The sequence below is a fragment of the Notechis scutatus genome, chromosome 12 (assembly GCF_049901735.1).
Source record: "Notechis scutatus isolate UNSWTSFEM ecotype Mainland chromosome 12, rNotScu1.2, whole genome shotgun sequence".
NCBI lineage: Eukaryota > Metazoa > Chordata > Lepidosauria > Squamata > Elapidae > Notechis > Notechis scutatus.
Window position 1 is genome coordinate 16,895,249 of NC_142020.1, and position 21,320 is coordinate 16,916,568.

Consider the following 21,320-nt stretch of genomic DNA (forward strand, 5'->3'; position numbering starts at 1 on the left):
CAACGCGGCCAGGCTCGCTCGCTCGCCGGCGCCCTCTGGCGGCACCGCCTGGACTCATCGTGCTCCTGCGAGACGCCCCCTGCGTGGTGGACCGCGGCCGGGGAGGCTTCGCTTCAGCCAGGGGAGGGGGCGGTGCATCCGTCGGTTCCCTCCCGGGCGCTCCCCCGCAGGCGAAGCGGCTTCTGCCGCCGCCGGGATCGCGCTCCCCCGCCCGGCCCCTCCCCGCCCCGCGCAGCCTCCTCCGGGGACGGGGGACCCCGCGCGTCGCTCTCCCGCGCTGTCCGTGGACGCCCCTGGCCGGCGGGGGTCGCGGGCGGGACGCTGGCCGGGGAGGCCCCGGGAAGAAGCGGCGGGCCGAGCGGGCTTCCCGCGCCCCCGGTCTGCCGGGCATCCCCACCCCGGCCGCCGCGCCCAGGCAGCGCCCGCCCCCGGCGCCGCCGCTCCGCCCCCTTCCTGCCTCCGCCGACCATCTGCTGCGCTGCCGGCTGTGCGGAGGGGCCCGGAGCCGCGCCTGCCCCGCCGCCGCCGCCACCGCCTCCCGGGCAGCGGCTCCATGGGCGCCCTCTGGCTCTGCGACGGGCCCTTCTGGGTAAGAGTCCCGGGCGGGGGTCCTGGCCGGCTCCGGCCGCGAGAGCGGGCCGCGCCTCGAGATCCCGCGAGCCGGCCGGCTGCCGCGTGGCCACCGCCGGGAGCCGCCGGGCGGGTGTCGCGCTGCAGCGGCTGGCGCTACGCGGGCTCTTGTTTTGCTCCGGGCGCGAAGGGATGCCTCGGTCGCCTGGGAGCGCCCGCCCGGAAAGGGCGCAGGGGAGGCGGCCCCGGCATCCTCCGAGGCCCGGGTCTGGCCTCGGCCAACGGGGCAGCGCTCGGGCTCCAGAGCTCCGCTTCGGCGCGCGTGAACTTGCCCGGCGGGCGCGCTCCTTGGCGGGCGGCGGGTGTCACCCGGGGAGGTTGCGCGGGTGAGCTGAGCGCGGCCCTTCCGCCCCGCAGAGGCGCAGGCGTGACGGGCGGACACCCGAGGCCGCGGCAGGAGCCGGAAAAGCCACTTTCGGGCCCCACTCGGGTTCCAAGGGCCGCTTTGCCAGGGAGGGAGGGAGCCTTTCCCAGCGGCGCCTTTCTCGGCCGGCCTCGGTGTCCTGCTCTCGGCCGGCAAGGCACCCAGGGTGCTGCTTGTGATGAAGCCAGAGCTCGGCACGCTGGGGCTGAAAGGGGGTGTTCTCCCTGCTGCTGCTTCTTAGGTGCCCTCTAGCCCAGGTGCACCAGGCCTGGACCCTCCTGCAGGCAACGCAGGGGCTCCACACTCAGGGCGGCTCCTCTCATCCCTTCCCCGGCACTCGTGGGGCTGGCGCTTTCCTTGGCTTCCCGGCACGTTGGCCTTTAAGCTGGCCAGGACTGTTAGCAACTGTTTGGTTTGCAGGCAGCCATGCGATCAATATAAGTTTGGGTGTCCAGTTGCTCGGTGTTCACCTTCAGAGAATGCACTGCTGCATATTTCCCCCTCCAGCAAACCTGTTGCGTCTTGCCAGCCACCCTGCTGGCTCTCCCGATGCCCAGCTTCCCCACCCCATCCGTTAGCCGTTGCTGTGGGCGTTGAACGTGGCACATCTAGCCACAGGCCTCGACCTGCAAGGATTCCCTCGGCTTGAAGCGGGAGAGCAGATGGTTGCCGGGGAATTGTGCCCGCTGTTTGTTTATGGCAGTCGCTCTGTTTTCCTCTGATCCCAGATCCCCGTCTGGGTGAGGAAGGATCCTTCTTGGCCAAGTGGCTTTCCTGGGAGTGGGACGGGACCCAGCCAGGACTTTCCTCTCTTCAGGAAAAAGCCAGTTATATCAGCGGTGGGACAGAACAGAATAGCCCGTTGAAGGCTATTCTGGTTGTATACTAAGTCCTTGTGGAAATCTGGGATCATAATGTGGTGTTGGTTTCTAGACAAAATAGGTTTTCAAGTGTTTTGGTTTGCTTCGCCTCACCCTAATGATTGAGCTTCCTGCCTTCTGACTCGCTTGGAAAAACGGTGTCATTTTTTAAGTATTCAGGCAAACACTTTCGTGCTTCTGAAGAGTGCCAACAATTGCAGGATCTTGGCTTTGCAGTGTAAAAAATGAACGACAGCCACATTCTGAGGCCCAAATTCTGAGAAATCTTGGCAGGGTGGGCAGCTTTCAGAGTGGCAGGTGAACTCCCAGTATTAAAAATAAGCGGTAGAGAAAGAGGATCTTGGTTGTCAAATAATCACTGATCCAGAAATATCAACTGTCCTCAACTTGTAGGCGTGTGTATTATTCAACGGCACAAAATCTCACATTGTCTATATGGGAAAAGGCTTCCCATGGATCTGCTGCTGCTTTAAAAGTTTAGCCAGACGTTGCTGCCTGTTTTTCACAGCTACATTTGTTTTGTCTGCAAAATACAACACAATAAATCGTAGCTCTGGCTCACCAGAGTTGAATTACAGCACCACCAACTTTTGTTTACTGCATTTTAGGCAAAACGGTTTCAGGCCAAACAGCCAGTCTGTGGGCCTGGGTTGTGTGGGGCTTTAGTTCAGAGGCGTTTGCAAACGAAACTGAGTTGGCACGGGTGGTCAGTGCCCATTTGGCCCTGCAGTCAGCAGGATTTGATTTCCTTGCTTGTCCTGGGCAGCTCTGGTGTTGCTCTCCGCTTAGTCAGTGGGAGAGGGACCCGCCGAAGAGCTGCGGAGCTGTTGGCGCTTAAACGGTGCTGCCAGGTCCCGGCTTGGTCACTGGGGGAGAAACGTGCTGTGCTGTGGGTTTGTAGGTTGGGGCATGAAAGCTGCTGGAGTTCCCCTGGGTGCTGTGGGCCGGGTGGGTGGAGGGAGTGGGCCAGTTGCCTCCTGACTCATCTTGGCCTAAACTTGGGAGCAGGAGCCGGGTAGGGTGAGGAGTGGCTGAGTGCAAAAGGCTTTGCTAAATTTGGCGGCTGGGAAGCTAAGCGAGTCACCTCAGGTCATCCCCGGAAAGCCGGCCAACGTGAGGCACTTTCTCCTGGTTATGGTCGGTTCCTCCGAGCTCCCAGAAGGGAGACCTGGCAGGGCGCTGCTTCCCTTCACCCTGTGTGCCCAGAACCCAGTGGGGCCGAGGTTCCTTGGCGTTCCTCTTCCGCCCTTCTCTGGCTTGCCTGCCTTTAAAGCCCCTTCCCCTTTCATTTGAGGACATTTTGGCCAGCCCTCCTGCCAGGCTCAGTCTTGGCGTGGAGAGCCACGCCAGGCCCCCAGGATGGCCCAGGGCTTTCCCCCAAAGAGCGGTCCAGTGTTGGCCCCTTCCCCACCGCTTGACTTGGTTGCTGGGCGGTTCCAGACACGATGCGCAGGGCAGCCATGTCTTGACCCAGAAACATTTTTGAACCTTTCTTGCAGAAACCAATGGGGGAATCAGGGGGAAAGGTTGGGGTGTGGCAGAGGGAGGTTTTCATAAGGCTTCCTTGACAGCCTCCCCCCTTCCCTTGGCCAATTCCTAAATTGGTGGGATCTTTTGCCATTCAAGTAGCTTCCCTGTTGCCACCCTCCTTTCCCAATTAAAACTAGCCATTAATAATCTCTCTGCTGGGGTTCTGGAGAGGCCACCGAGAGAAAGGACTGAGCTAATCTTCTTACCGCATTTTTGGGATTGCTGCAGAGAAAAGGAAGGAGGCAACAAGGAAGCATTCTCCCTCCCCTTCCCCTCCCCCACCCCCAAGCTTTTTCCTTCCCCTCCTCTGGAGTAGCGGGGGAGGCACCACCTGGCCCTCTGAAAGAGGTGGCCCTGCAGGATTTGCACCTGTGGCATTACCCGGGCATTGGGTGAACTGCAGTTTGCTAGTTCAGGCAGGGTTTTCCTTTGGAAGTGAAGCTAGGAGGGAATCCGAGGCCCTCCAGGCAGGGCCCCCCAAGCAGGTTTGGGGTTCTCCTGGAACAAGGCGGACTTCAAGGCTGCCACAGGAGTTTCCCCTTGAGGTTGGAGCCCAACTGATCTGCCTTCCCAGCTGGAGGGGCGTCATTGAAATGCTGCTTGCTTCAGGGCGCATTAACCCCCTCCCCAAAAGGTAGGCAAAGCGATGCCCGGCCGGAGTCTTCCAGATGAGGGAGGGAAATGGCCTCACCTCCCTTCCCTGCCTGATCTCTCTGCTTTTCCGCAGGACTGGAATCTGACATGGTACACGAAGCGCCCGGACTTCACCCCTGCTTCCAGAACACAGTCCTTGCCTGGACCCCCTGCCTTTACCTCTGGGTGGGCTTCCCCATCTACTTCGCCTACCTCCGCCGCCATGACCGGGGCTACATCCAAATGTCTCACCTCAACAAAGCCAAAACGGTGAGTCTGGGCCGGGCCAGCCCTTTGCAGCCAGAAAGCCCCTTCTCCCTTGGGAACCCTAGTGCTGGGGGGGCTGGAAGGAGCTTCTTTGGCCCCCCACCCCCCCGCCACCCCTTGGAGGCCTCTGCTGGGAGACTGTGTTGCAGCCCAGGGGGAATCGGGGAAGGATTGATCGGAATGCAGGTTTCCCCTTCCTGAGTTTTTCCGACTTTGCTCCCCTGCAGTTCTGTTGGCCTCTTGGTGTCCTTTCTGTCCCCTGAAAAATCACCTCTCTTGTCTTGCAGGCCTTGGGCCTCTTCCTGTGGCTCGTCTGCTGGACAGACCTTTTCTACTCTTTCTGGGAAAGAAATCACCACACTGAGCGAGCTCCAGTTTTTCTAATTAGCCCTACCATTTTGGGCATAACAATGGTGAGTGAGAGTAACTGGGATCGTTGGGCTTTGTGCATTTTTATCCATCAAACTTTCTCCCTTGTAACCACAGACGGCGGCCGTGATGCCCAGGACCGGAGCTGGGAAGCAAATCTTGGATCTGGCCTGTTCCGGGGCAAAGTGAGCAGCTGTGATCCCGGGAGAGCCTCCATAGGCAGTAACAGTCTATTCTTTTGACTTCCCTATCTGTAGCTGCTTGCCACGTTTTTGATACAGTACGAGAGGATCAAAGGGGCCCAATCCTCAGGAGTGATGCTCCTTTTCTGGCTGATTGCATTGCTGTGCGCAGTCGTCCTATTCAGATCCAAAACCATGCACGCCTTGTGCCCGGTGAGTGCCAGCTTTTTGTGGGCAGAATCCTTGGCGAGCTGGAGAGGCAGCTGAATGAGTGAGGCTGGGGTTAATGGCGGGCGGAATGCTCAGGGGCCTTGTGGCTTTAGAGGCCATAAATTGGCCCCTGGGGGTCTCACTTGAGGCTAACCCAAGCCTCCCTTTGAGCTGGCCCATCCTCTGGGAAGAAAGACCCCTCTGCCCACCCTGTGGCCGGCGGTTGAGGCCAGAGCTGGTGGGGGAATCCTTCCGTGGTGATCACTCGAAGACTTTGCTGCGGGGTTTTTCAAAACGAAAGACTCTGAGACGAGGCAAGCACAATGTGCATCTCGTAGCGGTGAGCTCCCTCGATTAATTCAGCACCTGGGCAGATTCAACCAGAATTTCCTCTTGGACAGCACTGAACTCTCTCATTGGGAAGAAAGGGGCTGATGTTCGCAATCTAGGGCAATTCCACAAACGTCACTGTGGCATCCTTGTTTTCCTTCCCAGGATGCGGAAGTAGACGCCTTTCGCTATACCACTTTCTACATCTACTTCGCTTTGGTGCTAATTCAGTTTATTCTGTCCTGTTTCCCTGAACGGCCACCTCTATTTTCTGAAAACATTCATGGCCCGGTAAGTGTTATCACAGCAATTGGCTGAATGAGTCATACTTGGGTATTTAAGTAATGTGTGTGCTTAACGAAACTCTTTTTAATCTTCCGCCCAACTGCATGTAAAGAACTTTATCTATTAGCAACCGTTTGTCCAACCTCGGTTGTTTGAATGTCCAGCCTGCGCTACAATTGTTGGCTGCGGTTTGGGTTAGTTGTTTGTTTTGCAAAAGGTTGTTCTTTTTGGGCAAATAATGTTTTGTAGAGATTCCTCTTCTCTACAGAGATTCCTCTGTAAATAATGTTTTGAAGAGATTCCTCTTCTTCCCATTGCGGAGTATTTAGGGAGGGCGAATGCTTCAATGCTTAGGAATGCTTCAAAAAGCCAGCAGGCTTTTTCCATCGTCTCTTGGATTATGGGCTTGAACCCCCTAATTCTGCTCCCACTTATGGACTATTTTTAGAGTGTGGTGCAGCTGGTGGCCACTCAGGCCTCAGTGACTTCAGTGGCTGCAGCCGCACCTGCAAAGCCAGGAAGGAGCTGGATAATTGGCTGAAGGTGGATTCTGCTGGGATCCTTCCCTAACAATAAACACACCGCAGGCAGCCTTTGCTCCCAAGGCACGTTCCCTTCTTCCTTGTATGCAGCCAAGTTGGGATCACCAACTTCCTGCTTCAGGAGGTGACCCAGTTAGGTTTTTCCATCCTGTTGAAGGGGCTGAACCCTAAAACTGGTGCTGCTTTCAAGGGGCTCTGAGAGAGGCTTGCCCTTGGCTGAGCTGGCGATTTGGACACAGCTGCCCTGCTTCGTGCTTGCCCCCCCGCCACCCCCCAGCTGTCTGAAGGCCATTAGAAGCCGGTGACCCTCGATAACCAGCTGAATCCTTTCTGCCCCCACCCCCACCCCCATCCAGAATCCCTGCCCGGAGTCCGGGGCGTCCTTCCTGTCCAGGATCACGTTTTGGTGGATCTCGGGGTAAGAAGACAGATATTTCTGTAGACATGAGCTTCTTGAGTCTCCAGGCTGAAACCTCCCAGCTGAGAGGGGACTGCACCTCCTCATGGGTCAGGATGGCTGGGGATTCTGGGGGTTGTAGTCCCACTTACCTGAAGGGCACCAGGCTGAAGAAGCCCGGCTGAGCCGACTAGCCCTTTGGGGGCTCTGTGGGGTGTTTTGCGGTGCCACCGTACCGTTTTTCCGAGAGGGGCCTGGGGCCCTCGGCTCGGGGTGGGCAGAGTGCCCACTTCTGTGTAATGCTGAGGCCGAAACCTCCTCTTCCCCTCAGGCTGATGATTCACGGGTACCGGCAGCCGCTGGAAGCCAAAGATCTGTGGTCTCTGAACAAGGAAGACACGTCGGAGGAGGTGGTGCCTGGCTTGGCTGCCCACTGGGCCCGGGAGTACGCCCGGGCCAGGAGGTGCGTGTTGCTCACAGCGGCTGGGAGCCCTCGGCTCTGCTTTGAAACCTCAGGCGGCGGGGGCCTCGGAGGGCCCGGCAGCGCCTTTGCTCGTGGGCTTCTCTCTAGGGCCCCTCCTTCCACGGAGGAGGCTGAGGCGGGCGGGCGGGAGGCGGGAGTGACTCCTGCCTCGGCCTGCCATTTCCTTTGGGGCCCTTCAGTGGAGTCGGCGATGACCAGCAGCCCCGGGGTCTTCCAGCGCTAACTGGGGCCGGGGGGCTTCTCCTCCCAGGGCAGAAAGAGTCTTGCGGCTGCTTTCCCGGCTGATGCCTCCGGGGTGCCGTGAGACGCAACTCTCATCCTGGCCGTGGTCTCCTGGCCAGGAGCCTGGTGGTGCTGGAGGGGTCCTGGTCCCGGGGAGTCCCACACGCCACCCGATAGCCGGTTGGGGTGACCTGAGCAGCTCTTTGGGCCCTGAAGAGGCCTCTGTGCTAGCATCCTTCTGCCTCCGCAGGCTCCCCAGCCCCCTGCTCTACACGCCCAAGAAGCCGGCCCAAGGGAGCAGCTCCAGCTCGGATGTGGCGGAAGAGGCCGAGGCCCTGATCCTCGGGCTGCCCCCCAGGAGCCGGGAGCCCTCGCTCTTCCGGGTGCTCTACAAGACCTTCGGCCCCTACTTCCTGATGAGCTTCCTCTTCAAGGCCTCCCACGACCTCATGATGTTCACAGGGCCCGAGCTCTTGAAGTGAGTGCCGGACGCCCCCCCTGCCCCTCACCGCACGGTTGGTGGCTTGACTGTTCCGTTGCTCCCTTGCCGGGGCTCCTCCTGGGGGCAGCCTGACACCAGGAGGTCAAGAGGCTGAGCGCAGCCACCCCTGGCTAGCAACTTCTCTGCCCTTTGATGTCCTGAATTGCAGGCCGTTTTCTTCTCGGGCTTCCTTTGCTGCTGTGAACCTGGCAGGTGTCTCCGCTTTTGTCCTACGGGCGTCCCAGCGCCCGGCCTGCGGTCTCCTGGCCTCGGGCGGGGGGATGTTTGGGCCGGCCAGTCCCAGAGCCCGGCCTGGGGTTCCTTCCTGCAGCAGCTCCACCTTCTCCTCCCTAGGTTGCTCATTAACTTTGTCAACGACAAGAGCGCCCCCAGCTGGCAGGGCTTCCTCTACACTGGCCTCCTCTTCTTCACGGCCAGCCTGCAGACGCTGGTCCTGCACCAGTACTTCCACATCTGCTTTGTGACGGGGATGCGGCTCAAGACGGCCGTCATCGGGGCCATCTACCGAAAGGTGCGGGGACAACGGGCACAACCCCCCGGCGAGGCGGCTGCCTTCTGCTTGCGGGGGGGGGGAGGCGCCTCCGTCCTTGGCTGGACACGGGGACCGGGAGCTGCAGCCACAGCCTGAGACGCCACTGTCCCCCCGAAGGAAGGGGCAGCTGCTCCTCTGGCGGGACAGGAAGCCTCGTGAGCCCCGAGGCCGGAAGGGCAGGAGCTCCCAGGGGCCGAGGGACATTTCCCTCTGTGTCCCTGCCAGCACTGGCTGTGGAAGGCGCCTCCTCTGGCGCAGGCAGGGGTGGCGCTTCGTGGATGTGGCTTCTGGGGGCAGATCTGGCAATTCATTAACTGCCAAAGCGTTGGGGGACCTTTGGTGGGAGGCTCTGTGGGCATCGGGCCCATCCGCGGCTCATGATGGGCTCGATCGGCCCCTAACTGGTTGCCCCTCCCCAGAGCAAGGCCTGGCTTGTGATCCTGGCTCTGTCGTGCCGCCTCCCTGTGTCCCCCCCTAGGCTGGCCCAGGGATGAAGCTGAGGAAATCCCACGATACTCAAGCCCTGAATGATGGTTCACGTTAGCTGTCTTGAAACTGTACTAAAACTTAATTAGGACGAAATGTCACTTGCTTGCCCCAATTCCACCCCCACCCCCAAAAAGAGCAAGGGAATTTGGCGTAGCCACCGCAGGGACTATAAGCCCCGGGCTGCCTTCGAAAGGCTTGTGGTGGCTAATGGGGCCTCCAGCTCTGATCTCCCACCCGGCTTCCGTGTTTCATGTGGTGGGCTCATGCTTGGCGTGGGGACTCCCTCGATGCTCAGGGCTCCCTCCCTGTCTGCTGTCTCTCCTGCCAAGGCCCTGGTCATCACCAATTCGGCACGGAAGACGTCCACGGTGGGCGAGATCGTCAACCTGATGTCGGTGGATGCCCAGCGCTTCATGGACCTGGCCACGTACATCAACATGGTGTGGTCGGCCCCCTTCCAAGTAATGCTGGCTCTCTACCTGCTGTGGCAGGTAGGAAGCGCACCTGGGTCCTGGGGGAAGGAGCTCCCTGCCTGAGGGGGGCGCCGCTCGCTCCCCGCGAGGAGGCCTCTCTGGATCGCGAGGCCTGACGAGCCTCCGATGGTCTCCTCAGAACCTGGGCCCCTCCGTGTTGGCTGGCGTGGCGGTCATGCTGCTCCTGGTGCCCGTGAACGCCGTGATAGCGATGAAGACCAAGACCTACCAGGTGGGAGGAGGAGGCTCTGCCGGGGCGCTCGAAGGGCCGTAGGAGGGGCTGCCGTCTCTCCCCATATTGGCCACAGCCCAGGAGGCGGCACTGCCTGCCTCCCCACAGTCTTTGGCCTCTCCAGGCCACGGTTCTCGGCCCCTTGAAGGTGGCTGGGCTTCAACTCCCAGGACCCCCCGGCCAGCCTCACCTTCAAGCGGCAGAAGCTGGGAGACGCTGCCTCCGACCCCTCGACTCCCCTTTGGAGTGCAGGAACAACCCAGTCGCTAAACGCCAATGAAATGCCCTGGGCTGTTTGGAGGTGCTGGAAATGGGCACTGCGTGGGGCTGATGGGAGTCGGAGTCCCAGGTGGCCAGAGGATGGTGGGCCAGGCTGCAAAGCTGCAGCCAGCCCGGGATTTGGGCCACTGTGCGGGGGTCTGACGGGCTCCCTGCGTGGCCGGTTCCAGGTGGCTCACATGAAGAGCAAGGACAGCCGCATCAAGCTGATGAACGAAATCCTCAACGGGATCCGGGTGCTGAAGCTGTACGCCTGGGAGCTGGCCTTCAAGCGGAAGGTGCTGCAGATCCGGCAGGAGGAGCTGAGGGTGCTCAAGAAGTCGGCCTACCTGGCGGCCATCGGCACCTTCACCTGGGTCTGCGCCCCGTTCCTGGTGCGTCTCTCGGGGGCCCTTGAGGGGCTGCCTGGCTCCTGTGGCCTTGGGGGGTTGCGCCTGCCCCCTGCTGCACACCTGGCCAGGTGCCCCTCCGGGCGTGTGTGCGTGACTCTGCCCGGCCTGCTTGTCGCCAGGTTGCTTTGTCCACCTTCGCCGTTTATGTGTCCGTTTCGGAGAAGAACATCCTGGATGCCCAGAAGGCCTTCGTGTCCCTGGCGCTCTTCAACATCCTCCGATTCCCCCTCAACATCCTCCCGATGGTCGTCAGCAGCATGGTGCAGGTGAGGCTCCCTCGCTCTGCCGTCCGGGGGACTCAGCGGGGGGAGCAGGTCTGGCCAGGGCTCAGCAGGAGCTTCAACCAGCCGGGCAGGCTGGGTCCTCCTTGGGCTTAGAGGGTCTCCAGGGGAGGGAGAGCCCTGCAGGAGGGACTCCCGACAGTCCCTCAGGGGCAGAGCGCTCAGGAGAGGCCTGTCTTCTGTCGGGGGCCCTTCCCTCGGGGGCGGCACTGGGGGCAGCTGGGAATTGGGTGGGCTCTTTGTTGGGCCGGCCGGCCTCCTGCTTCCAAGGGGTGACCTCCAGGCCCCCTCCCGGTCTCCTCAGCCCTTGAGGCAGGCACCCTCTGGGGAGGGCCACGGGCCACGGGCCCACTCTCACCCCCTTGGGGTCGGCCCTCAGGCCAGCGTGTCCCTGAAGCGTCTCCGGGTCTTCCTGTCCCATGAAGAGCTGGATCCCGACAGTGTCGTCCGAGGCAACCTCAGGAACGGTGAGTGGAGCCTTGTCGGCCAAGGGGGCCCTCGGTGTCAAGAGCAGCTGCCAGATCCTCTCCCCCCCCCCCATTAAACTCAGCAGGGCTCATTGGAACCCCCAACACCTGCACCCTCACCAGGGCTCCAGGTTTGTGACGTTCAGCCTGGTGGGCGCTGTGGGGCCTGCAGTGGAGGGGGTACAGAAAAGCACCCCTTGGGGAGGGCCAGGGGTCCCCACCTCTGGCAGGTGCTGCCCTTGGCCGCCTCTGCCCTGCTCAAGGGCCCTTTTCCTCTTGCCACTGGCTAGCGGGCAGCAACAGCGTCAGCGTGAAAGGTGCCTCCTTCAGCTGGTCACGGACGGAGCCCCCCGTGCTGAACAGGTAAGACCCTGGATGGGACCCGCTGCCCCTGGTTGATCTCCAGCTGGGCCCCAGAGGTGGCTCTTGGCCTCTCGGGCCCTGCAGGCACCTGCCATTGCTGAGGTCCCCCCATTTGGGCCTTCTGGGGGCCGAGGCTGAACTGGCGATTCCTTTCCTTCCAGCATCAACTTGGCCATCCCGGATTCTTCCCTGGTGGCCGTGGTGGGCCAGGTCGGGTGTGGCAAGTCCTCCCTCCTGTCGGCTCTTCTGGGAGAAATGGAGAAGCAGGAGGGGCACGTCTCTCTCAGGGTGCGGGGGCAGGCGGGGCCCCTGAGGTGGGCAGGAGGGCTTGGGGGCCCTTGGAGGGTTCTCTGATGCTTGGGCCACCGCAGCCCTCCCCCCGCCTGGACTGGGCTGGCCAGTAGAGGGGGCCTCCCTTCCCTGGGCGCCCCCTGTGGTGGGCTACAGCCAGGGGAGTCCTGGGGAGGGGCAGGCAAGCGGAATGGGGGGGATGTGGGCGCTCAGGGCGGCGGCAGCAGCAGGCAAGGGAAATTCAAGGGGGGGCATCTCTTCCTGCAGGGCTCCGTGGCTTTCGTCTCCCAGCAGGCCTGGATCCAGAACGCCACCCTGATGGAGAACATTCTCTTCGGGCGGGAGCTGGACGGGAGGCACTACCAGCGGGTGGTCGAGGCCTGTGCGCTGCTGCCTGACTTGGAGCTTTTCCCTTCGGGAGACCAGACGGAGATTGGCGAGAAGGTGCTGGAGGGGGCCGCCTCCATGGGCGCCACCCCAGAGCTCAGGCTCTCCTTCCCCCCACGCCCTCTTCTGTGGGGGCCCCGTGGCCCCTGGCTCCTGCCCAGCCCTGAGGGCGCTGCTCTCTTCTGCAGGGGGTGAACCTGTCAGGCGGCCAGAAGCAGAGGGTCAGCCTGGCCCGAGCCGTCTATGCCGACACGGACATTTACCTGCTGGATGACCCCTTGTCGGCCGTGGATGCCCATGTCGGGAAGCACATTTTCGACAAAGTCATCGGGCCGAAGGGCCTCCTGAAACACAAAGTAGGCCTGGGGGAAACTTTCGCCCTCTGGGGACACAAAGGGCAGTGGGGGCGGGGGGTCAGATCTCCTCGCCCTTTGATAGGCAGCTTCATCGGTTGCCTTCAGCCGGCCCGGCAAGCCCGCCGTTTCCTCCATCCCCCAACCCCCCTGCTTGGCCTCTTCCTTCCTGCCCAGACTCGGATCCTGGTGACGCACGGGGTCAGCTACCTGCCGCTGATGGACACCATCGTAGTGCTGTCCGAGGGCAAGATATCGGAGATGGGGTCGTACCAAGAGCTGCTGAAGCAAGACGGGGCCTTTGCGGAGTTCCTGCGCACGTACGCCGGGGTGGATCACAGCGCGGCTGGCGAAGGCAAGGAGCGGGCCCCGGCGGATGTAGATGCGGCCACTATTGCGTGGGCAGCTTTCTTTCCGTGCCCTGTTAGCGCCCTCTTGGGTTGCTGAGATGGGAAAGAGCCCGGGCAAAGGTGGGCAGGACCCCCTGGGTGGCTGAGAGCTGGAGGTTCCCTTCGACCTGTCTCTCGGATGCTTCCTGTGGCTTGTGTGTGTGTGTGTGGGGGGGGGGGCTGCTCCTGTGTTTGTTGTCTCTGCCCTTTTTCAGTGATTATTGACCAGGCATTTGTTATTGAGGCTTGTCTGATTGGCCGGTTGCTGTGCGATGTTGTGTGTGAATGGGGGCCCTAAGCATGCAGCCTCCGAGGCTGAAGAGGGGAAGAGGCCCAACCCCGGAGGGGTTTTCAGCTTCTGGCTGTTAGACATTGAGTCGGAAAAAAATCTGTCTTCTTCCTAAATCGTTGTTTTCAGACTTGGCTCCTCTTAAGTGTCCACTGGGGACTTCTGGGAGTTGAAGCCTTGAAGTTGCCATGGGACGCCACTGGTGTGGCTGCTCCCAAACCTAATTTGGGTTGCTTCTCATTCTCGGGCAGGATTGTAGGTGCCTGGTTCGGTGCCAGTCAAGGGCTGGAGCTGCTCCCTCAAAGCCAGCCCCGGCCTTCGGGTATCTCGGTTTAGAAACAGCCTCCAGGACTCCTCGGCTGTTATGGCCCAAATCGTTGCTCTGCGGGACAAAAAGCTTCTGGGCTTGCCAGCTGGCACTGCAGAAACAAGGCCGGGTCATCTAATACCCTGAGAACAGAGTTGCTTCGTTGGGCGTTTTCAAAGCTAACAAAACTTTACTTGATTGTGGGAAGTGGAAAGGATGAAGGGAACTCTGGAAATCGCTTGTTTAACTCAGCCAGATTGAATTACACTTTGCAGACTCTGCTCCCCTTAAACAAGCCAGCATAAGCTAAAAAGGGGCAACCGGGAAGAGCTTAAACCACCTTCGCCTCTTCTTTGTTCATTTTCCTCCTTCTCCTTTGGATTTATAAGAAGCACTTTGAGCAGAGGAGGGTGGAGAGAAGTTATTAAAATCCACACATTTTTGATGGCTTGTATTCTTTACTAGGGGAAAACTAATGGCCCAAATTCTTAGCGGCGGTTCAGCAAGTCGATTGAAATTAATAGCCTCGGTTCTTAACTACCTGCAGAGAAACAAACCTCCCTGTCCAGAGTGGAGGATAGTCCTGGATGGTCGCGGATTTAATGGGGAATCTCTTTTTCACTTTGGCTGTTTCGTTTCCTGCACCAACCCTCGGTCTGCCTCTCTTTAATTCCTGCAGAGACACCCGGTCTGGTCACAAAGGAAGAGAAGCTGCTGGAGAATGGGGTCGTCGCCAGCGAAAACTCGGTCCAAGTGAGGAGGTGGGCAAGGGAGTGGCCAGGAACGATCCCCCTCCCTGCCTTGGCTGCCTTCCTGGCATCAGCAGGTGCCTCAACCCCACCTGGGGCCCTTCGGTTGCTGGCCGAGGGGGTCTCATGGGGGGGGGGTTTCTGTCCTGGAGGCAGACTCTTCCAGCACAGGGAGGGGATTCCTGCTCAGCCTGGATCTTCCCCGCTAGAAGGGATGAGGGCCCAAGGGCTGCTTCCCAGCGGCTTCTGCTCTGTTGGAGGGCCCTGCCAGCGGTTGCCTTTGCCTGCCGTGGTCCCAGGCCTTTGCAACCGGCCCCTGGATCGGAGCCAACGGGGTGCCCACACGGTGGGAGGTCTTTGGCGGCTGGGGGAGTGGGGCACCTGCAGGGGGCACTGCACCAAGCAGCCCGGTTCAAGCAGGGCACGTGGGCCTTGCAGGCAGCTGAGCCTCTCCTCGACCTACAGCAGCGACACGGAGAAGTCCCCGGCCCAGGCGCAGGCGGCACCGGATGGGAAGAACGCCTGGAAATTAACCGAAGCGGACACTGCGCAGACAGGGAAAGTAAGGGCCCAGCCACTGCCCACCCACCCGGGGTCCCCCAGTTTGCTCCCGTTTAGCCCAGTAAAATTGGCTCCCCTGACCGGCAGCAGAGGGCTTCGGAGTTGGGGGCTGACCATGGTAGCCTCTGCCCAGAAAAGACCCTCAGTGGGGAAGATGAGGGCTGGATGAAGGGAGGGGGGAGGGAAGTGTGAGAAAGAAAGTCCAGGCAGTTTGGCAGAGCGGATCCCTTCCCAGATTCCGTGAATGTGCCCGAGAGGGATCCAGTGGCCTTCTTGGCTTCCCTGGCCGGCCTTGGAAGGGCTGCCAGTCCCTTTATTTGGGGATTAGTTCAGAGATTAGATGCATTCCTTTGTTCAGGGATAAAGTGCTTTAGCAGTATTTATGTCAACAATAACATGGCCTTGTCCTCTCCTTTCAAAAAAAAAAGAGCCAGCTGCTGATCACAAGCACTTCACACTTGAATGAGGTCACAGCAAATGGCTGGGGGCTGAACTGGCTGTTTTCCTTCTGGAAAAGGCTCCCGGCTGGAGTTTGGCCAGCTGGCCGCAGCCCCGGTGCCAGTGTCAAGTTCAGGGCCTTAACTCCTGGCCGCCAAGGTCGTGTCTGTTTGCCTTTCCCCACCGGGAGGCTGTGAACTGGCCATGCGGCAACGATTCCTGGCTGCCCTCCCTCGGCCCGCCTGGACTCCCTCGGCCTGTCTCAAGCCCCCCCCCACCCCCCCACCCCCGGGAAGGGATGTTACGGAAAGGGCGCCGTTGCCTCTGTCCCCTGATCAGCCAGGGGGAGCCTCCCCGCTTGAGAGCGGACCCAGGAGGAGGAGAGGCGGTGTGAGCTGGGACCATCTCTCACCCTGGCCGTCCGGGGCGGGGGGGAAGGGAGAGCTGGAACTGGATGCGGGAGCAGCGGGGGGCCTTCTGCGACCTGAGAAAAGGGGGCCACTTGTGGAGGCAGCAGATTCCTGGGCTGCTCTGAGGGCCGCCTTGTGTGTCGCAGGTGAAGACGACTGTCTACTGGGAGTACATGAGAGCCATCGGGCTGGGCATCTCCTTCCTGAGCATCCTCCTCTTCCTGTGCAACCACGTGGCCTCCCTGGCCTCCAACTACTGGCTCAGCCTGTGGACAGACGACCCCGTCCTCAACGGGACGCAGCAGCACACCAGCCTGCGCCTGAGGGTGTATGGCGCCCTGGGGATCTCTCAAGGTCTGCCTCCCCCGCGGCCCTGGCGGGTTTTCTCTCCTCCTGGCCTGCAGCCCACCTGGGGAGGGAGGGAGGGAGGGAGGGGACTCTTCCCGGCTGTGAATCCTGCACGTGGCTGGCCCAGAACTCCCCAAGTTTCCGGGTCTGCTGAGGATGAGACGGAAGGGACTGGAGAGGAAGAATGGAGGGGAGGCTGTTATGGGCCGGGCGCTGGCCTCGCCTCCTCCCTTCTCTGCCCTGGGGGCTTCAGAGTCTGCCCAGCGAGTAGGGTCTGGGGGCCCTTGCCCTGCTCTGGGGTGGCTGGAGGCCCAAAGCTGGTATCTGTGCCAGCTCCATGCGGCCTCTTGCTCTGAATGGGGTATTTCTGTGGTTGGGAATCGGGTCTGAGGCCCATCGGCTGGCGCCCTTAAAGGCATCCCCTGCAAGGGAAGCGGGCAAGGCAGCCTCTTTCGCTGGGATGGGCGACCACGGGCAGCCTCTGGGACCTCCCAGAATGCTCTTGGGCCCCCGATGGCCCAGGTCTCGTTGTTAGGGCTGAGCGGGCCTTCCTGGGCGGCTCCAGCCAGACCCACGCTCTCTTTGGCCTCTCGCTCCCCGCAGGTGTGGCCGTGTTTGGCTACTCCATGGCGGTTTCCGTGGGGGGCATCTTCGCTTCCCGCCGCCTCCACCTCGACCTGCTGCACAATGTCCTGCGGTGCCCGGTGAGCTTCTTTGAGCAGACACCCAGCGGGAACCTGGTCAACCGCTTCTCCAAGGAGATGGACACCATCGACTCCACCCTGCCGCAGGTCATCAAGATGTTCATGGGCTCGCTCTTCAACGTGCTGGGCGCCTGCGTCATCATCCTGCTGGCCACGCCGATTGCAGCCGTGGTTATCCCTCCCCTGGGACTCACCTACTTCTTCGTGCAGGTAGGGGCCCCGCGTGCTCTCCATGGGGCTCCCTTCCTGGTTCTGGGGACCCCTCTGACCGCCAGCCCTTCTCGTGCTTTCTCTGCAGCGCTTCTACGTTGCCACCTCACGCCAGCTGAAGCGCCTGGAGTCGGTCAGCCGCTCCCCGGTCTACTCGCACTTCAACGAGACCCTCCTGGGCGTCAGCGTCATCCGAGCCTTTGGAGAGCAGAAACGGTTCATCAGGCAGAGTGACCTGAAAGTGGATGAAAACCAGAAGGCCTACTACCCGAGCATCGTGGCCAACCGGTAACCCTGTTGGGGAGAGGACCGGGAAGCCCTCCCTGGCCTTTAACCTTTAACCCTTAACCCTGCTCTCCCTGGCCTGCGCAGGTGGCTGGCCGTCCGGCTGGAGTCGGTGGGCAACTGCATCGTCCTTTTCGCAGCCCTGTTTGCCGTCATCGCTCGCCACAGCCTGAGTCCGGGTCTGGTGGGCCTGTCCATCTCCTACTCGCTGCAGGTAGGACAGCTTCAGGGCGGCCTGGCGGGTTTGAGCCCTGCCCCCTCGTGAGCCAACCCTTCTCCGATGGGAGGAGGCATCCTGCCGTGGGAGGGATTCCGGTCAAAGGGGGGATTTTAGGATCGCATAGATGCGATGGCCGTAGCCTCTCGCACGAGAGGGCATTGGCTGGCCAGGAGGAGGGGCAGCCTGCTTCTTCTGGCCCCTAAGACCCGGTCCTGCCTTGGGCCAGGAGCCCTTCCCTGCCGCCTCTCGTGGGCTGCGTTCACCTTAAATCGGGGCCCTCAATGGCCCACCGTCCCTGCTGGCGGCTGCCTCCAAGATGGTGCCCTCCTGCTCCGATTCCTCCGGGCCTGACCAGTGCGCCCTGCCTTTGCAGATCACCACTTACTTAAACTGGCTGGTCCGAATGTCTTCCGAGATGGAGACCAACATCGTGGCTGTGGAAAGAGTCAAGGAATACTCGGAGAAGGAAAAGGAGGCCAGTCTCTGCTCACAGTTGGGATGGGTTGCTGGGCCCCAAAGCCTGGAGAGGGTGGTGGGGGGTCAGCCCCCTGAACCCCTCCTAGAATAGATCCTATGCGCCCCCCCCCCATTCCTTGGTCCACCAGTAAGAAAGACCTGCGCCCTCTCCTGTTCTCACTTCCTTAAGATAGACTGCGCCTAAACGAGAAGGTTCCGCCTGGCTAATGCTTCGGAATGCCCCGCAATTGGTTGAATCCTCTCTTTAGAAGCCTCTCAAGACCAAAGCCCGGGCACCCCCTGGCTTGCTCACTCTGCCTGAGCTTGGGTCCTGTCCATCAGAGGGCAAAGGGGCCACAGGGGCCCCATCCAGTTTCCGGGCCACTCCACTTGCAGAGCAACAGTGCCCTCTGGTGGCCAAGAGTGGTGGCATGGTTTGCCTTAGTCCATTTGCTGGGGATCGCCTGTTACACGGCGTTTGCATCCTCCAGAAAACCATCCCGTGGGGGGTGAGAGGCCAAGTGCTGGGCAGGGGGGCTGGGCCTAAGGGTTGAGCCGGTGGATGGTCTTGGAAGGTCCCCAAACCACGGAATGGCTGGGGCGCATGAGAGCCTAATTTCCCACCTCTTGCAGGCCGAGTGGACCTCTGAGCAAGTGGCTGCCCCACCCGGCTGGCCTCAGGAAGGGCGGGTGGAGTTCCGGGGCTATGGCCTTCGCTACCGGAGCGACATGGACCCTGTGCTGCGGGACGTCTCCGTGGTGATACGTGGTGGGGAGAAAGTGAGTTCCGGGCAGTGCTGGTGGTTGGAAGCAGGATGGAAGGTGGCAGAGAAGAGGTTTGCTGGCCCTGGGGGGCGGGGGGAGAAGCTGGTGAAGGCAGGAGCTCCTTCCATGCCCATCTGGACCTGGGAAGCAGTACAGAGACCGTGCCCCCCACCGAGGGTCCCTCAGCAGAGCCGCCTCTGCCTGCAGAGGTTGGGAGGGTTTCCTGAATGTCCGTCCGGTGCTGCCCACACATCCCCCCAAATGGGCTCAGCTCCTCTTGGAAGGCGGGGCCCTGCTTCTGCCCCAGCTCCAGCCTTCGCAGCTGCCTCGGCTGCAGGCCGTTCCATCTCTGCTCTCCGGCCTCGGCAGGTGGGCATCGTCGGACGGACGGGGGCTGGCAAGTCCTCCCTGATGCTGGGCTTGTTTCGGATCAAAGAGGCTGCGGAAGGAGAGATCCTCATTGACGGGGTCAACATCGCCAGAATCGGGCTGCACGACCTTCGCTTCAAGATCACCATCATCCCCCAGGTCAGTAGGGGCTGCCTTGGGGCCTGACCTTCTCCGCAAGGCCCCTTCTCCTGCCCCCCCCCCCCCAAACTGGAGTCCCATTGAAGGGAATCCCCTGGGAGGGAAGGCAGGCAAGCAGAGCCTGGATTTGAGCCCATGGAAAATGCAACGCCCAGATCCACCTCAGTGGTGCGTTTGTAGCTTTGAAGCCCTTTGGAGATTTTAAGCTTCCCACCCAGAGGGCTGTTTCAGGAAGCGGGGAGAAGCTGCCCCACGAAACGGCTGAGGGGCCCTTTCTGTGACCTGTCCTTCTCTCTGTCCCCCTTCCTCTTGCCCACCTAGGATCCCATCCTGTTTTCTGGCTCCCTGCGCATGAACCTGGACCCTTTCGAGCAGTACTCCGATGACGACCTCTGGATGTCGCTGGAGCTTGCTCACCTGAAAGCCTTCGTCTCCTCCCTTCCCGATAAGCTCCTCCACGAATGTTCAGAGGGCGGAGAAAACCTCAGGTATGCAGGCAACAAGGCTTCAAAAGCCCCAGAGTTTTTACCACGCACAAAGGTGCACGCATGTCAGGCACGTGTTTAAGAACAGGATGCTGAGCTCCGTGAAGCTTGCTTGCCTCTAAACTCTGGCTCTGCCGGCCCCTCGTTACGCTGGCACTGCCAAGGAAGCATCTGCCCGCTTTGCAGGCGTTGCACAGCTTTGGATCAGTTTTGGCTGCTCTCTGGCTGTGAGCCCAGCTCTCCCTCCAGGACTGATTCACAGGCTTAAGAACCAGGTGTGATTCTGGCTGTTTGGGAACCTAGGAAGAAGCAGGTGGCCCTGGCTCCGCCCCACACAGCGCCAGGAGTAAAACAGTGCCTGGTGTTTACCTGCTTGGTTCTCTTTCCTGGCGGGTGGGGAGGGGCGCAGTCCTTCAGAGTTTGCCTGTTTAGTCACCAACTCAAGGACAGGCTGACTCAGAGACCTTAGAGATAGTTGTGTTCTCCTAATTGTGTTGTTATGGAGGATCACACACCCAACTGATACAAGATCGTCTTTATATATTGTACCAAGTTAATACTTCCAGTTGGATAACAGAGAACGCATTTCTTCTTCCTTAATACATTTAGTTCTCTTTCTTCTTTGCTGTTCCTTTTTTCCTCTGGATCTTTTTCTGTTTTTTTCTGGTCCTCTTCTTCACTTTCTTTCATTGCAAAAAAGGGAGCTGCCCATTCCTGGCTGCAGCCTTTTTGCAAAAGGAGGATGCAACGGACGCCTTAAGTATTCAAGGAAATTGGTTTCTGATACGGGCTGTAATCAGGGGCAGTTTTTGCTAGGGCCCCGGAAAATGCGACTGAAATTATCAAAGTCCAACAGATCCGGGCAAACATCTCCACCCTTTCAGGAGCAGCTGTGAAAAGTCAGTTTTGAGATAAACAGAAGCCAGGCTCTGGATACACACGCACACACACACACAATACACAGAGCACCTTATGCCGGCCTGTGACTGGGAAACGGGCACAAGGACGCCCATTGCCTCTGTTTGCAAAATTCCTGCTTTGTTTCAAAGGAAACAAAGTTACCCTTTCTGTCTTCAAGCGTGGGTCAGCGGCAGCTGGTGTGCCTCGCTCGGGCCCTGCTGCGGAAATCCAAAATCCTGGTTTTGGACGAAGCCACCGCCGCGGTAGACCTTGAGACGGACAGCCTCATCCAGTCGACGATCCGGACGCAGTTTGAGGGTTGCACGGTCCTGACAATTGCGCACCGCTTGAACACCATCATGGACTACACGCGGTAAGGCTGCGGGGGCATCGACTGCTGGCAGGGGTTGGCCCAGGGTGGCCCTTGTGGTGGAGGGAAGGGAAGAGGGTGATGGACGGGGCTGTTGTACATTTAGGGTGATCGTCCTGGAGAAAGGCCGAATCGTGGAGTGCGGGGCTCCTGCTGACCTCATCGAGAGGAGAGGCATCTTCTGCAACATGGCCAAAGATGCCGGCTTGGTTTGACCAGGTGAAGCCGGCCTTCACACACACACACACACACACACACACAAAAGGGAAAGCACAGGCAAGCTGGCAGCATCTGCTGGGATTCGCAGTTGCCTGTGCTCCCATTTTGCACAAAGAGCTGTTGGCACCTGGACAGTAAGGCAGCTGCTTCCTCCTCCTCCTCCTCCTCCTCCTCCTCCTCCTCCTCCTCCTCCTCCTCCTCCTCCTCCTCCTCCTCCTCCTCCTCGCTGGAGGTGGGGAGCATGGCTGCTTGGAGCGCAGAAAGGGGCTCCCCTGACTTGAATCTTGCTGGAATTTCCATCTGCACCCAAAAATGTATGT

At 60.4% G+C, this 21,320-nt stretch overlaps 1 protein-coding gene across 2 annotated transcripts; it reads left to right on the plus strand.

Annotated features, from left to right (window-relative positions):
- The first annotated feature begins 3,915 nt into the window (after positions 1–3,915).
- Positions 3,916–21,132, plus strand: LOC113422411 (multidrug resistance-associated protein 1-like). 2 transcript variants are annotated; one of them, XM_087942322.1, is made up of 31 exons: positions 3,916–4,039; positions 4,133–4,308; positions 4,593–4,718; positions 4,932–5,069; positions 5,562–5,687; positions 6,580–6,641; positions 6,952–7,083; positions 7,577–7,804; positions 8,162–8,339; positions 9,179–9,340; positions 9,462–9,554; positions 10,004–10,207; positions 10,345–10,491; positions 10,886–10,973; positions 11,264–11,336; positions 11,498–11,624; positions 11,895–12,071; positions 12,203–12,370; positions 12,545–12,722; positions 14,032–14,113; positions 14,540–14,663; positions 15,657–15,864; positions 16,462–16,772; positions 16,861–17,060; positions 17,145–17,271; positions 17,651–17,752; positions 18,367–18,513; positions 18,868–19,026; positions 19,348–19,514; positions 20,590–20,784; positions 20,888–21,132. In XM_087942322.1, the coding sequence occupies exons 2-31, from the start codon at positions 4,147–4,149 to the stop codon at positions 20,994–20,996; spliced, it is 4,500 nt and encodes a 1,499-aa protein (XP_087798448.1). In that variant the 5' UTR covers positions 3,916–4,039; positions 4,133–4,146; the 3' UTR covers positions 20,997–21,132. The 2 variants fall into 2 exon arrangements, with proteins under 2 accessions (XP_087798448.1, XP_026539126.2); XM_026683341.2 differs by lacking the exon at positions 3,916–4,039 and having other exon boundaries at positions 4,155–4,308.
- The last annotated feature ends 188 nt before the right edge of the window (positions 21,133–21,320 follow it).

Excerpts from the sequence above, each read along its gene's own strand:
- LOC113422411 (XM_087942322.1), top strand. The coding sequence starts at position 4,147 with ATGGTACACGAAGCGCCCGGACTTCACCCCTGCTTCCAGAACACAGTC. Across the intron at positions 12,371-12,544 it reads AGGGCCTCCTGAAACACAAA|ACTCGGATCCTGGTGACGCA; the intron begins GTAGGCCTGGGG and ends CTTCCTGCCCAG. Across the intron at positions 17,272-17,650 it reads CCATCTCCTACTCGCTGCAG|ATCACCACTTACTTAAACTG; the intron begins GTAGGACAGCTT and ends CTGCCTTTGCAG.